At 36.2% G+C, this 17,808-nt stretch overlaps 1 protein-coding gene across 1 annotated transcript in view; it reads left to right on the top strand.

The window, feature by feature from the left end:
* LOC115223027 overlaps nucleotides 1–16,983 on the top strand; it is a 50,028-nt gene extending 33,045 nt beyond the window's left edge. The window contains exons 12-18 of the mRNA XM_029793454.2: nucleotides 307–342; nucleotides 1,753–1,782; nucleotides 3,282–3,305; nucleotides 5,673–5,735; nucleotides 8,263–8,355; nucleotides 12,661–12,734; nucleotides 14,728–16,983. Coding sequence (XP_029649314.1) covers nucleotides 307–342; nucleotides 1,753–1,782; nucleotides 3,282–3,305; nucleotides 5,673–5,735; nucleotides 8,263–8,355; nucleotides 12,661–12,734; nucleotides 14,728–14,804 — 397 coding nt within the window. The 3' untranslated portion in view covers nucleotides 14,805–16,983. The remainder of the gene's footprint in view (nucleotides 1–306; nucleotides 343–1,752; nucleotides 1,783–3,281; nucleotides 3,306–5,672; nucleotides 5,736–8,262; nucleotides 8,356–12,660; nucleotides 12,735–14,727) is intronic.
* Nucleotides 16,984–17,808: the final 825 nt, after the last annotated feature.

Here is a 17,808-nt window from a genome sequence, read left to right as displayed (position 1 = left end):
GTATGTATATTGTATATATATATATGTTGTATAAATATGTATATATATATATATATATATATATATATGTATGTATAATGTATATATATATATATATATTATGATGTATATATGTTATTATGATTATATATATATATATGTATGTATTATGTATATATATATATATGTATGTATAATATATATATATATGTATGTATATATTATATATATATATATATATATATATATATATATAATATATATATACATACATATTATGTCCTTTCCAGAATTAGCAATATAATTAATTTAATATATTTCATTCAGAAAGAATCACCTCTGTGTCTTAATCGGTGTTGGCTGGTAAGTATTTAAACAATATTTCATATATGTGCTTTATCTTTATTTCACTGCTTCGTATAAACCCACAGGTGAAGATTTACGTTTCATGGAGAAAAAGAAAACCGGGAATTCTATGTTTATGGATACACTCTTTGTGCGGGACTTCATACAATATTGGAAGTAATGTGCGAGAGACACTTGACAAGTTCCCCTCCCATTAAAAGCAAGTCAAGTCTCCCATGAATGGATCTCACTCGCCATTATTTTTACGTATGTAGGCTTCATGCATATTCTATTCAAACACCTGGTTTAAAACCGACAGTGATTACGTGAAAAAAGACATCGAATTTAAAATATTTTCATTCATTACAAGCCAGTTTCATTTAACAAATTGTTATTTATGCGGGTTCGAAACCTCGTCTCGCAGGTTCGACCGGCATATCTTCAACGAAGTTCGGCCGACTAACTCCGACCCGAACGTTTACTGGCTGTATCCGTCCACTGTTTATACATTGTGGAGTAGCCTACTTCTCTGGGGGCGTCCACACGACACAAAGTATCTATAAGCAGTACCACTCAAATGATCATGTATGGGACCCTTTCCATGTAAGGTCACCACTCATTGAAAACGTTAACGTTTTTTTCAGAATCTATGTTTAATCATTCGTACAGAGCAGCCTCCCGAAATCGTTTACATAGCAGTAACAACGTCCCGACCATTACTTAAAAATCACCACTTGTTGTCTTCTTGTCATCTTACAAGTGTGTGACCCCCTTCGGTCATGAATGAGCATGGGATTGCACCTAGAAAGTTACCCTCCAAGGCACAAGTCTGGGCAAGGTTGATTATGGAAGACCAGCAGTTGCTCATGCATACCAGCCTCTCCTCTCCACACCTCCGATGTTATCCTAAGGACAAGCAAAGGCCGATACATCTTGGCACCTGCGACGTCGCAGCTCATTTATTAACATGCAAGTAGCCGAGCATTTCAGAGACAAGTAGTTCTCAGGGAGATTAAGCGAAACACAGTGTGACAAGGCTGGCCCTTCGAATTACATACACAACAGAAACAGGAAGAAAGAGTGAGAGAAAGTTGTGATGAAAGAGTACAGCAGGGATCGTCACCACCCTCTGCCGGAGTCTATTGGAGTTTTAGGTGTTGTTGCTCAAGAAACACTCGCAGTGCCCGGTCTGGGAATCGAAACAGCAATCCTACGACTGCGAGTCCGTTGCCCTAACTACTGGACCATTGCGCCTCCTGTCATCTTACGATGACATCTATTTTATCAAAATCTTATCATCAGATGCAGTTTTCCTCCTATTATCATACCTATTCTGTTCTGCACCTTTTCCTTGCTACATGTTATTATTTTATATTCTATTATTATTAAGTTTCAATAATTAACAATCCCATTTTCCTTTACATTCAGTCCTCACCAACCTGATGGGAGCAAAATGGAGTGAGTACATAAAAATTACTATATGTGTTAATTTTAGGGGCTGTTCTACAGGTATTTGTGTCGGAAATGTTAATGCATTACCTGGTATACTTGTCAATAGTATTGTCAAATAACATCTAATAGCCTGTGAAATAACATCTAATTGAGATTAATTAACACTGCGTGCGTAAGCGAAGAAGGGTTATTGTTGTCGCTCGACTTTGTCTCTTTGTCTGTTTGTGTTTTTGCCAAATTAATGGAAAATGGCAGGAGGGATTTTCCTCAAATTTTGCAGAAATACTTATTGGGTGAGTGGCTCGAACTCATTTCCTGGGTGTGATTTACTTCGAAACTAGCGCTCGGGTGAATTAAAATGTGTTTTTTTGTTGTTACACGTGCATAAATAATAAGCAGGAGAAATACCTCTTGATATAATTTTCTCTAAATATGAATTTGCCTGAGAATATGTTTAGTAAATCAAGCTCTATTTTATCCATGTGTGGAAGCAGGGTATAACTCGCCCCTCCAACGCCTTTTTTGCCATCTAATATGCTTCCCTTTGGAAATACATACATGCTTGAAAGTATTAGTTTACAATATAGATTATGTAGTGGAGGCGCGTGGCTTACTGGTCAGGGTGACGGAATCATGATCGTAAGAATGTGGTTTCGATTCCTGGACCTGGCGACGCATTGTGTCCTTGAGCAAAACACTTCATTTCACGCTGCTCCAGTCCACTCAGCTGGCAAAATGAGCAACGCTGCGATGGACTGACGTCCCGTCCAGCTGGGGAACACATACGCCATAGAAACCGGCGAACCGGACCCATGACCCTGGCTAGGCTTTAAAATGGCGCATTTATTTATTATTTTATATATTTTGTAATGTTTTTGATGCGAATAAATAATGTATATAAACGTCAGGCCTAAGTAGTGATGCAGCAACTACCCTGAGTAGAACAAGTAGTGGGAAAGGTGAAATGATTGAAATAGTTATGATTAATTTATTATAGATAACTTTTTCTCAAAAATCGATATTCGTACAAGTATCAAACACGGGGAATCATTCAACTTTAGGGACCTTCGTATTAGCATGCTTACAATAAGGTGAAATATTTTCCGCAACACTATTAGATACAGATATAACTTGGCGTATGCTGGTTCGCTACAGCCATTGTATTAACTTTTTAGTAACTCATAAATAATTTTCTTTCACCATTTAAAAAAAATAATATGCTAAATACCCACTAATCAAAATGTCAGTAAAATGAATTCAAATTTTACGCTTCTTTTATGTAATACATATTGATTCAATACAAAACAAATGTGCTTCCTTCTTCAAGGAACTGTTGGCATGATATAAAACTGTGGCTGGTCATACAGGTATGGGAATCTATTTGTAGTTCTGTAATATTTCTCAAAAATTAAGCACATTTACTCACCACACAAATGATTTTAATAATTACTGCATCAGTCATTTATTTATGAAGTAAAAAGTATTCTTTTTCTTTTAATTTTCAGATTAGAAAATGTTAAAGAATGGAAGTAAGTTCCTTTGTAATATGTTAGTAATTTTTACTTCACCTTTATTTCACCATCATTCATCAGGTTGAGACTTGTCGTTTGTAAGTGTAAATTATCATACTGATTATATGTACAGGTAGATGTGCGCTTGATGGGCGAGTGTAAATATAAGCAAATATCGCCAAAACTAGGTGCCGGTTACCTTGGACAGTGTGGCATAGGGGAAAAATAGCATTTTCCTTAGCGCTTGTATGAATTTGTGTTAAGAGAAACGCTTGACATGATCGAAAGAGGAAATAAAATATACAAAATGCTTCGTCCAACTTTGTGAAAAACAGTCAAATTATACCAGCCTCACGATAACATTAACAACCCGTTTACGTACTTTTCAGGCGTCGATTCAGAATTAACTCTATCTGTGTGTCCCTCTCTCTCTCTCTCTCTCTCTCTCTCTCTCGTTATATATATATATATATATATATATATATATATGTGTGTGTGTGTGTGTCTTTATATGTGTGTGTGTGTGTCTTTATATGTGTGTGTGTGTCTTTATATGTGTGTGTGTGTGTCTTTATATGTGTGTGTGTGTGTCTTTATATATGTGTGTGTGTCTTTATATATGTGTGTGTGTGTGTGTCTTTATATATGTGTGTGTGTGTGTCTTTATATATATGTTTGTGTGTGTGTCTTTATATATATGTGTGTGTGTGTGTATTTGTGTACATGTGTGTGCATGTGTGCCTTGTTTTCATTAGTAACACTATGATACTTCCCTCACTCCCACCCCTCCCAAGTTGCCGCTACTACTGTGCTTATATATCAAGAGATATAAACGGAATTCGAATCTTAATCACAGTCAATGCTTAAAATGTTCTGTTATATATTTCTTTATTGCCCACAAGGGCCTAAACATAGAGAGGGCAATCAAGGACAAACAAAGGGATTAAGTCGATTACATCGACCCCATAGCGAAACTGGTACTTTATTTATCGACCCCGAAACGATGAAATACAAAGTCGACCTCGGCGGAATTTTAACTCAGAACGTAACGGCAGACGAAATACCGCTAAGCATATCGCCCGGCGCGCAAACGTTTCTGCCAGCTCGCCGCCTTAAGATGTTCTGTTATAACTAACAGTGATGTAACGGAGTGGCGTAAAACGTCTGTAAATTTGATTAAAGCTGTGTTATATTTCTTCACATTCTTCATTGTGACAACTGATAAATGCTCTTTTCTATGTATTAATGAATGAATACATTCATTTACATTTTTGTTGCCTGAGTATCCCACTCAACTGTGTGCATATTCAGTTAAACACAGACCCTTGTACTGCTTTCTCATATTTTTCATTTCATTTAGAAATGATTCAGATGTCAAATGTAATTGTTCTTAACGGTTTCATGCTAATAAATATATACTTTGGCATTCCCTTCGTAATACAAAAAGAGAATAGCTCTATTTGTTCTCAAATGGTTAACGTTTAACTTTACATACATATATCCAGCACGAAATATTGTCAGTGAGTAGGTCGCGGTTTCAAAACAACGAACCTATTTTGACAAGTTAAATTGGAATGCTGAAGTGAAGCTAATGGTTTTTCAATGGCTTATACTCACCATCCCCGCTTAAATCGTTTATATATACATCTTTATACACACACACACACACATATATATATATATATATATATACATCCTCTTTTTCTCTCCTTGTTTTTTCTGTGCCCCTCTCTGTAGAAGATCGTAGGCTCGAAACGTAAAAGACCTTTTCTATTCCTGAGCGTTATACTAATACATCTGTTTCTTTTGTACACTATCTGTCCTCGTCTTTTGTATGTATGTGGAGGCCCAGTGGTTAGGGCAGCGGACTCGGGGTCGTAGGATCGCGGTTTCGATTCCCAGACCGGGTGTTGTGAGTGTTTATTGAGTGAAAACACCTAAAGCTCCACGAGGCTCCGGCAGGGATGGTGGTGATCCCTGCTGTACTCTTTCACCACAACTTTCTCTCACCCTTATTTCCTGTTTCTGTTGTACCTGTATTTCAATGGGCCGGCCTTGTCACTCTCTGTGTCACTCTGAATATCCCCGAGAACTACGTTAAGGGTACACGTGTCTGTGGAGTGCTCAGCCACTTACACGTTCATTTCACGAGCAGGATGTTCCGTTGATCGGATCAACCGGAACCCTCGTCTCGTAACCGACGGAGTGCTTCCCTAATGTATGTATGCAGTGATATTTATTTGAATTTCCATTTCTAATTGAATTTTGATTGCGAAATCCCGTGTACACTCTTCGTGCAATGAAACGCAAAAAGAAAATTGATTTTAAAATGTTGCATTATTATCACATAATATCTACGAATAAAAAGATAATTTTCCGTTTTAGTCCGAGGAAGATAAAGTTTGAGCACGATCAAGTTTCGATTGACCTCATGGAAGATAGACGGTTGTAAGTATTCATCTATATTTTAGGATGACTAATAATTGCTTGCCACATCCCATAATAATAATTTTCTAATAATAATCTTTCAACATACGGAATTCGTATGAAACTTCTTGAAAGTGTTCCCCACTTTCTCTTCATCCCGTATTCAACAAAGATAGATCCATTTTCATCTGTTCTCTTGTAAAACACATTTCTCTAAACTCTACGTTTAATGAAATTTTGTAATATAGCAATTTTATAAAGACAGTCATATCCAATCCATAAACTGAATATGAATATCTAACGAACAGATTGCCTTCCCATATTACTCTTTACTCTTTTACTCTTTTACTTGTTTCAGTCATTTGACTGCGGCCATGCTGGAGCATCGCCTTTAGTCGAGCAATTTCGACCCCGGGACTTATTCTTTGTAAGCCCAGTACTTATTCTATCGGTCTCTTTTTGCCGAACCGCTAAGTTACGGGGACGTAAACACACCAGCATCGGTTGTCAAGCAATGCTAGGGGGACAAACACAGACACACAAACATACACACACACACACACACACATATATATATATATATATATATATATATATATATATATATATACATAAATTATTAGAGAGTTATCCACTATGTGGATAACTCTAGTGCTAAAAATAGCTCCGAAGCAACCACAGAAGATCTGTTTCCAACTAGAATCAACATACATTTAACGTAAGGAAAGTGAAATACAACGAATAAAATAGATTGACTCTATACAATTGTTTCATTACTAATGTAATATGTAGTTTTACTTACTTACCTTACATCTATAAATCTTCGGTAGAGTTTGTCAGAAATGCAATTAATTAGATCGATTCGAGCGTCAAAAACACGAGCGGTCCAACCAATTACATTTTTAGTTATGTCTCAAATTCCGCGCCAAAAGCATGCCTAGACTCCATTGGAAACGTATGCCGCATCAAATAAAATATTGACTGCCGCGTAGTTAAATTTATAAAATTATAAATGAGGGTGAAAAATCGAGGCATGCTTTTGGCGCGGAATTGAGACATAACTAAAAATGTAATTGGTTGGACCGCTCGTGTTTTTGACGCTCGAATCGATCTAATTAATTGCATTTCTGACAAACTCTACCGAAGATTTATAGATGTAAGTGTAAGTAAAACTACATATTACATTAGTAATGAAACAATTGTATAGAGTCAATCTATTTTATTCGTTGTATTTCACTTTCCTTACGTTAAATGTATGTTGATTCTAGTTTGAAACAGATCTTCTGTGGTTGCTTCGGAGCTATTTTAGCACTAGAGTTATCACATAGTGGATAACTCTCTAATAATTTATGTATAATTTGTATTTTCTCCGTAGTTTTTGTGCTAAGCCACTTGGTGTTAAATTAATGGTATTAGTAAATTAATATCGATTTTTCACCCTCATTTATAATTATATATATATATATACATATATACGACGGCTTCTTTCAGTTTCCGTCTACCAAGTCATTGGTCGGCCCGGGGCTATAGCAGAAGACACTTGCCCAAGATGCCACGCAGTGGGACTGAACCCGGAACCATGTGGTTGGTTAGCAAGCTACTTACCACACAGCCACTCCTGCGCCTATATATATTTATATATATATATATATATATCACTTTTCAGTTTGTTAGTTTGATAGTATAAGACTCTGCTTTCATTGTCCTTCCCATTATCATAGAATCAGGTTCCATCCCTTGCTATGCTCTGGAGAGACAAGTGAGTAAACACTTGTGGAGATACAAGTAAGTTAATACTTGTATCTCCACAATTTTAAATTAGTTCAGCTTTAATTAAATTAGTATATAGTTGACATGTTCTCATATCATACCAACCGTAACTATTCCGTCTTTTTATTCTTTATCTTACGTTTTATGAAATTTGCACCGACATTTGACACATTGTCATAGGTTTGCGACATAAGAGTGAGTTTTTCCAGCAGCATGCAAAGCCTCCCATGATGCCTTGTAGTAGGAAGAGCAGAAGGAAAGCTTGTCTTTCAGAAATATCGGAGAGTAATGAAAAAAATATTACGGCACGTTATGACACGAGACCTTTGGTGATATACCGTCGTCGTGGCCGATATCTCTATAAAATCAATAGAATCCGGGCCAGTAGCACGTAAAAAAGAAACATCTAGCCGTAGGATCCTTGCCGAATCAGATCGGAACCTGGTGCAGCTACTCGGCTTACCAGCTTTCAGTCACATCATCCAACTCATGCCTGCATTTAAAATTAAATGATAATGTTGACTATGGTGATGATGAATGTTATATGTTGATTTATCATTTTAAAATGTAACATTCTTATATCTGTAATACTTCAGAGAATAATAGAAATAGGCGAAAGAATATCAGTTGTCTACGTCAAAGTATATTACATCCTTGTGAATTATGATAGTGTTTATAACAGGTTTATCTCTATATTGTATGCTTATATACTTGTATGTTTTATTTATTCAATATTAAATGAAGTATTCTTTCTTTCGTTTCATCCGTCGTCTTCAAGCTTGAGATCTTACCAATTCATCATGAGAGACTTTTACCAATATGTTACAAAATGCCTAGATAGCCGTAGGGAAATGACGAATTTGGAGCACGAGTGAGTTAAATTATTTATTTTATCAATTATCAGTTATCATAATATCAAATAATTATTCCGAATGCGTGTGACATAATTAGTCACACATTTGCAGATTGATGGATTTGGATACTTGAAAATCTTACTAAAATATGCCTAGAAGATTCATCCATGATGATCGAGCTACTATTTTTTATATATATTCTCGTGCGTGGCACAGGTTTGCAAATTTATATATATAAAAGATGAAATAAATAAAAATTGATAACAAATAATATACGTGTTTATTCTGAGTTTCCGATGCACCTCAAAGGCTTGAACCTTATATACGTAATAACTATTAAACAAATATCTGCTGCATAATCACAATTTCTTCGAATGAGAAAGTAATTCAAGTCGATCAAATGCTTAACGTATCTCTGCTGCAATTTAAACCAAACCTGTCTTCCATAACTTACGTTGCTGAACCATCCTTCATTTTTAATATTTAAGAGAAACTGTACTATAGGCGCAGGAGTGGCTTTGTGGTAAGTCGCTTGCTAACCAACCACATGGTTCCGGGTTCAGTCCCACTGCGTGGCATCTTGGGCAAGTGTCTTCTGCTATAGCCCCGGGCCGACCAATGCCTTGTGAGTGGATTTGGTTGACGGAAACTGAAAGAAGCCTGTCGTATATATGTATATATATATATATTATATATATATATATATATATATATATATATATATATGTTGTGTGTCTGTGTTTGTATGTCAGTGTTTGTCCCCCTAGCATTGCTTGACAACCGATGCTGGTGTGTTTACGTCCCCGTCACTTAGCGGTTCGGCAAAAGATACCGATAGAAAAAGTACTGGGCATACAAAGAATAAGTCCTGGGGTCAACTTTCTCGACTAAAGGCGGTGCTCCAGCATGGCCGCAGTCAAATGACTGAAACAAGTAAAAGAGTAAAAGAATAAAGAGTATAGATTTAAAATGCATTTAAATTGAAATATATGGAGTTTCTAATTGTATAGTTATCTTTTGGATATTTAAAAATAGTAATATCAGATATAACTGAAGAGAAACATTATGAAAGAAATGTGCTTAACGATAGCACTAGCATTGAAAACTAAGTGTCATACATGATTAAGAATTTCATTTCATTACTGACGTTTTTGGCCTACAGTACAAACAATGATAAAACCACTCTAAATATATCGAGATTTTCTCTTGGAAATTCAACATGGTAATTACTCTCTTTTACTCTTTTACTTGTTTCAGTCATTTGACTGCGGCCATGCTGGAGCACCGCCTTTAGTCGAGCAAATTGACCCCGGGACTTATTCTTTTGTAAGCCCAGCACTTATTCTATCGGTCTCTTTTGCCGAACCGCTAAGTGTCGGGGACGTAAACACACCAGCATCGGTTGTCAAGCAATGCTAGGGGGACAAACACAGACACACAAACACACACATATACATATACATATATACGTGAGGCTTCTTTCAGTTTCCGTCTAGCAAATCCACTCACAAGACATTGGTCGGCCCGGGGCTATAGCAGAAGACACTTGCCCAAGACTGAACCCAGAACCATGTGGTTGGTTAACGAGCTACTTTCCACACAGCCACTCCTGGTAACATTTTCTTTTGATACATGATAAAACATATTCTCACACAAACACTAATAATACACTATATGTAGAAAATCACAACCATATCAAAATACCTGTGTGCTTTATGATTTGTTTCTTTTTTGCTAGTTACATGACTTCAAAAAATATTTACATAACTTCAAAAGATATCAGAAGTCTACATATAGGCACAGGAGTGGCTGTGTGGTGAGTAGGTTGCTTACCAACCACATAGTTCTGGGTTCAGTCACACTGCGTGGCACTTTGGTCAGGTGTCTTCTACTATAGCCTCGGGCCGACCAAAGCCTTGTTAGTGGATTTGGTAGAAGGAAACTGAAAGAAGCCCGTCGTATATGTATATATATATATATATATATATATATATATATATGCGTGTGTGTTTGTTTGTCTGTGTTTGTCCCCGCAGCATCGCTTCACAACCGATGCTGGTGTGTTTACGTCCCCGTAAGCTAGCGGTTCGGCAAAAGAGACCGACAGAAGAAAGTACTAGGCTTACAAAGAGTAAGTCATGGGGTCGATTTGCTCGACTAAAGGCTGTGCTCCAGCATGGCCACAGTGAAATGACTGAAACAAGTAAAAGTGTATATACGTTGAGCAATCGATTGATTATTCTGTAAACGTTTAAAAAAAAAAAAACAATCCACTGGAAATCGTTATATAAACGGGGTGAAAACATTGTTTATTTCATTGAAGATTTTTCTGAATAAAATGGCGCAATTGCGAAAAGAATCAACCGTAAGATGGTTACTATTTTAACTTCGTCAAAAATTAGTGATCACTTGAAGAGTTTTACAACGAATTACATGAAATAATATCCACAATTAAACAGGACTTGTTTCCTCAGATGTTCATTTGGTTTTTGGACATGGCTTCTCATTGGGATTATTACGAAATACCTAATTCTAAGGCTTGCAGGAAGAAATTGTCAGTAATATTATGTAATGATTCTGGTATTGCTAAAGTCACGGAATCTAAAATCTCTGATTAAAAGAAGATTACCTTGTATTTGTCTGATTATTCTAAAACTATTCAATTGTAGTAAGTGCATGACAATTCTTAGCTCATAGATTTTATTAATCTAAATGCTATTGTCTGCATAATGCAATAACAATTATTTGTTTTTTTACTCCATTTTCCTTTTAGATATCTATTCCCAGATATTTTGCAATAACTGTTACCTAGATATATTATTTCGAAAGTATTTTATTTAAAATATGATCTTTTATATCAGAGAAGAGCGTAATGCCGTTGTCTTTCTTCTGATCAAATAGCATCGACATATATTGTTACCTGCCATCGAAAGTTAATATATTTCCGACATTAGTTCAATCCTTCTCTTGGTAGATATGTGTAGTGTATATTTCTTTTTAGTGTAAGCCAAATTGCTTCTCATCTGGCGCATGTGAATAGTCTATTGTATTTGATTCGATATTACTTTCACTCTTGCATTTACTGAGATATACTTTTTTTCTGTTTGATAATGCAGTTGGATAGATTTGACGTCCACAGCGCCCATCTATATTTTGTCTTGTTTGGCAGTACGATATTTTATCTCTGCGCGGATGTATCCACATGTTATAATTTTGCTTGGCATTTTTATATAAAAGACGAAGTCTGTAAGCTGACAGAATACTGGCGATGACGCCATCAACTTCCTCACTTCGCCGAACCTCATAGCCTTGTGCCAAAATTTGACATCAATATATATTGCACATTTCAAAACCAACACTTTATATCTAAATACAAAGCTCCATAAGTTTCAAATTAACAGCGACGTTGCATAAGGAACCCCTGTTCACTGGGACGGTACTTGGGTGTGGTTCAAGCTGGTTTATGAGAAATAGAAATGTCTTGTTTGATAGCAGAGGGAAACCACATTTTTTTGTGCACTATGCCTCTTGCACGAAACTTTTGGAGTAACAAATTTATCCCATGAGGTGTGGCTTTCCAGGATGCTTTTGGTTGTGAGTGTCGGCGACGGTTCCATTGTTTGCCCTGTCACGACCAGGCGGGAACATAAGTTCAATATACTCCAGAATTTACTAAGACGGGCTTCAATTTTACTGATGTTGAATACAATAGAATAATGATGAATACACAGGTGCGTGTCCATGATGAACGAAATGGGTACTGATAATTAAGTAATATATGCGTCAAGTCACTCGGTACGTGACCTGAGGTCACCCTGTGTATATAAAAATATACAGCTTAAAGAATTACTCCGGGGAATAGCAAGGCATAGCTAACTATATAACTGATATATTAATATTGATATCTGCTAACCAAATCTACAATAAGATACCATACACTATGTAGATATTCTATTGTGTCTGGGGAGAGTCATTTTCTTTTTGTACCTTATAATATAACACACTCACCGGTAAAATTTTCACTTTTTTCTTATTTTTATTTTCCTAAAATTTTCGTTGCCTCTTGCAAACTTTACAATAGTTTTGACTCTTGAAAACTATTGAAAAGTTTGCAAGACGCAACGAAAATTTTAGGAAAATACAAATAAGAAAAAAGTGGAGTTTTTACCGGTGAGTGTGTTATATTATAAGGCACAAAAAGAAAATGACTCTCCCCAGACACAATAGAATATGCTTCAACACACGAACTCACATAAAGAATCTTGCAAACCAAATCCCAAAACGAGGTATGTAGATATATATTGATATTTACTTTCTTGCAGGTACTGTTCCTTCACGGAAAAGACGTTTGATATAGACAAGCAGGAAACAGAGAATCAAAGAAATCCTTTATGTGGTAAATATGATTTTTTGTGTACTACTTTAGGCGTTCATTGATAGGTTCATTTCCCCCTTGTAGGAGTTGCATAAATCATATTTTCTTAAGGCACACCAATATTGTTTACATTTTCCGTATGATACCTTTCAACTATGAAAGAATAATCTATATCATAAAAGGCATAACTTAGATAAACTTAGATATGTTTCGACCAAAGATTGGTCCAGGCCATGTCTAACTTAATAGCACCACCTGATAGGATTATTTGAATCCTGTTAAGTCAAGTTTTGTTTATGGTCCATTCAAGTAGTGAGTTTTAGTTGGGTGAGTTGTATCCAATTATGGGTGGTTTGTCTGGTATTCCTCGAAAGAATCTATCAAGACTCCGTTTAAAGTTGATGGGATCCTTTTCCTCTTTGATCTCTTTCGGGACAATATAAAATAGGGCAGGGCCTGTTGAGGAAAATAAATTATGTTGCAGTGTACATGTATGCTGTGATCTTGAATTGGGCAGGGGACGCATGGCCCATGGTCCCAGTCTTGGATGAACCTTAAATATGTTCTGCTTAATTTTATTTGGATAAGGATACGTTTAGTTCAGGTAACAGTGCAAATAAATTTATCGTTCCTCATATCAAGGCATTGTTTTCAAATTGCAAAGAATCTCTATCTTTTAATGATACGCATTAAAGCAGATTTTAAACTGCAGACAAGTATATGTTTCGGTACATATCAACACGCACGCACACATACGTATATATAATTGAACAAGACGGAGTCAGCAAGAAGGAGTAATGTGGGGCATGTATTTGCAATTACTACAATTGTTTCTAGGCGACACAATTCTCCCGACTTGCAGGTATTTGGTTATGTAAGCGTTTCGCTGCATTATGATATCTATTTGTGTTTCCTCAGGTTATACATGAATATTGTCTAATTAAACTAAAATTCTCGTCTTCGAGAGGGTCGCTTCTCTCTGTCGTGTCCTGGAGCTAGTAGTAACCGCAGGGGCTGGTTGTAACCACAAGAAATGTGTTGTGGCTGGGTGTCTATTGGAAAACTGCTTTGAATGTATGGAAGGGGTAGGATGATGGTTTTGCTAGGGATCGGCACTTGATTTCTTTCCATTATTTATTTATTTCTTTTGTTGATTTATATATATTACGTAAATTTCCTTGCACTGGTAGATGGGAAAAACCGTGAAATTGGGTTGGCGATTCTCTCTCCCTCTCTCTCTCTCTCTCTCTATATATATATATATATATATATATATATGGAAGAAAGAGTGAGAGAAAGAGTGGTGAAAGAGTACAGCAAGGATCACCACCCCCTGCCGGAGCCTCGTGGAGCTTTTAGGTGTTTTTGCTCAATAAACACACACAACGCCCGGTCTGGGAATCGAAACCGCGATCCTGCGACCGCGAGTCCATTGCCCCAACCACTAGGCCATTGCACCTCCACCTATCTTTAATAACCATATTAATTTACTAAGACATGTTTCGAATCTTTTATTTGCTATCTCTAAATGACCTCAAATGATTTGTCAGTCTCCTCTTGAATATTAGTGAAGTTCCAATGAATTTTTATTCATTTATTCATAAGATGGCTTTTCTGAAACCAATTTGTTATCAAATACCTAGTTATGTAACAAAATGTTTTTCAGTATTTTAACCTTGGAGAAGTGCAACATCTCTCATAAATAACATAAAAACTTTAAATTCCACTAAATGAACCTGATTGCTGATTACTATATCTCGTATAATTCGGAATATAAATATCAGTTCAAGTTTTTAACATTGGCTTAATCTTTAAAAATAGGCATCTTTCAAATACTTATACAAAGTCTACTAATCAGTTTATGTTACTTATATTCTAATTAGTTTTTGTACAACAAACTTCTTATGGTTTTTATGAGACAAATATTTCCCCTATTTGCACTTAAAATATTCCATATAAAACATATATATTTCAATTTAATCTCTATAATATTTATTTTTCTTGTATGTTTCAGGAAGCGCCTGCAAAATGTCTCTCAGTATGGTGTGGGCAATTACAGCATACGTCATATTTATAATGTTAAAATCCTGATAATTATCAGGTATACTCATCCGGATTTAAAAGAAATTCGTGAATGCAAAGACCTGAGTATTTTCTCTTAAACTACATACATCGATATATGAAAGAATACTTTGGAATTACATAAATAAACGTTTTCCTTTTTTTTAATTTTGTGTGCTTTAATAACTATATCGTTCAACGTAAATTATTAATCAGTGGGTAAGATCATTTTAAATTCCTATACTTTAATTTTATGGTAATTGTATTGGTCACGCGTATTAAAATTTTATGGGAATTGTATCCTCACGAGTATTAAAATATAGAAATAACGTTGAAATGGTACATGGCATTATTCTGCTGAAAATCTCTCCAAAACGTTATTTTGTTTTTCCGTCTCATCACTTGAGAATCGGATTTGTAAATGCATTTCTTTTTATTATTGAGTAAATATGCAGGAACTATTACCGCATATCAGTATTTTATAACTTTATTTTTGAAAAAATCAATTCTTACCCATAGGCTTTGACAAACGAATCTCAGAATGTCTTCGTACATCAACGAGGTCCACCTTGCTCATTCGAAACGCAAAGTATAACTAAAATAAAGAATCTGGTAATATGATGATGATGCACAAACTGCTAGAAACTTGTAAATGTCTTGCTCGAGGAAGAGTAGAGTAAGAAATACATTCATGAGAATATATACATCATACATTACTCGATAAAATAATATCGGTGTATAGCATTCTAGAATTAATCGAAGTTTTTTAATGTATACCTAATTACATTTATGTAAATCTTATCTTCTCCTTCCTGTAAGATCAGTCGCTGCATTTTCGCGGCACATCGGTCAGTCAGGGATCACCAATTAGCTCCCTCTCTGGCCAACCGGTATGGTTCTTCCCAGGTGGTATTTAGCGGCGAGCTGGCAGAAACGTTAGCACACCGGGCGAAATGCTTAGCGGTAATTCGTCTGCGTTAGGTTCTGAGTTCAAATTCCGCCGAGGTCGACTTTGCCTTTCATCCTTTCGGGGTCGATAAATTAAGTACCAGTTACGCACTGGGGTCGATGTAATCGACTTAATACCTATGTCTGTCCTTGTTTGTCCCCTCTGTGTTTAGCCCCTTGTGTGTAATAAAGAAATAGGTAATTAGTGTGCGTATTTCTTCTTTAAAAGTACTACACCATGTCTTCTTTGGTCGGCCTGTTTTTCCATTAACTTCCAGCGGCATTCAGCCCATGACTATTTTGGCAAGCCTCTCATCTCGCAGTCATATTTTGAGTCCAGCCATTCTTATTCATCATTCGTTTAATGTAAATCTAACATTCCTGAAACTGAGTTTATTCTTATTCAATATTTGTAACTTATCTGAGTTCAAATTCCGCCGAGGTCGACTTCGCCTTTCAGCCTTTCGAGGCCGATAATTACCAGTTGCGTACTGGGTCGATTTAATCGACTGGCCCCCTCTCCAAAAATTTCGGTCCTTGTGCCTAGAGAAGAAAAGAAGAACTGAAACTTAGTTTTTTCTTATTCAATATTTGTAACTTATCTGAGTTCAAATTCCGCCGCGGTCGACTTCGCCTTTCAGCCTTTCGAGGCCGATAATTACCAGTTGCGTACTGGGTCGATATAATCGACTGGCCCCCTCTCCAAAAATTTCGGTCCTTGTGCCTAGAGAAGAAAAGAAGAATTGTAACTTTTCGTGTGGCGTGCTGGCACAAACGTTAGCACACGGGGCGAAATGCTTAGCGGTGTTTCTTCTGTCTTTACCTTCTGAGTTCAAATTCCGCCGAGCTCGTCTTTGCGCTTCATCTTTTCGCTATCGATAAATTAAGTACCGATTGTGTACTGGGTCGATCTAATCGACTGGAATCCCCTCCCCAAATAATTTCGGGCTTTTTACCTAGAGTTGAAAAGAACATTTGTAACTTATAAGGCGGCGAGCTGTATAAAATAAATGCATTATTATTTGCATACAAGCACCGCTTTAGGGACATCCAATCTAACATGTATATATTCTTCGTCTGATTTGTTGATGACATGCAAGGCCTATTTATTTAAATTTTTACTCAGCTTTCATACGAAAGATGACTCTTTTAGAAACAACTTTTTTTTTTTTCTTTATAAACAGTAAACCTTGTATATCTTAAAAGAAACAATTTTTATAGGAGAGAAATTTATATCCTATGATTTTCAATAAAATTTTTCTTTCACGGTACCCGTTTTTCTTTCTATTTTTTTTTTGCAAATATTCGTTCCAAAATGTTTTTTGCACAATTGTTTTATTTTTACCATCACTCAGATTTTATAAAATGGTGACTAGCATGGAAAAGTGTTCTATATTTAAGAGATGAGGAATCATGTACATTATTTATATTTGACGGATATTTGTCCTCATCTTGTTTGTTTTTAACGCAACGTTTCGGCTGATATACCCCACAGCCTTCATCAGGTGTCTTGAGGAAATTTCGTACCTGGGTTCTCATTCCTAAGGTATTTTTCGATGTTGTTGTTGTTATTATTATTCAGATCACTGCATGGAATCGAACTCGGAATATTGGGGTTAGTAGCGCGAGTTCCTACCCAGTACGCCATATACCCACGGGCATATGGTGTAGTGGTTCGGAGCGCGGATTTACTCCGGTAGTATGCCGCTGTATTATTGGCATTATCCTGTATTTCAGAATAAAATTATTTCCTTATATTTAAATACTTCCCAACGCTTCTAAAGCAAGCTTTGTATGTTTACTTTCATAGTAATTTTAATGTAACACACACACACGTGTATATATATATATATTATATATATATATATAGTATATATATATATATATATATATGGAGGCACAATGGCCTAGTGATTAGGGCAGCGGACTCGCGGTCGCAGGATCGCGGTTTCGATTCCCAGACCGGGCGTTGTGAGTGTTTATTGAGCGAAAACACCTAAGAGCTCCACTCTTTCACCACTCTTTCTTCTGTTGGCCTGCTCGCTTAGCCAGAGGGGTGGCGTCATTCGAAGGCTAAAACAATGCG

The sequence above is a fragment of the Octopus sinensis genome, linkage group LG21 (assembly GCF_006345805.1).
Source record: "Octopus sinensis linkage group LG21, ASM634580v1, whole genome shotgun sequence".
Taxonomy (NCBI): Eukaryota; Metazoa; Mollusca; class Cephalopoda; order Octopoda; family Octopodidae; genus Octopus; species Octopus sinensis.
Note: the sequence above shows the minus strand (reverse complement) of the source record. Positions and strands in the feature narration are given on the sequence as shown.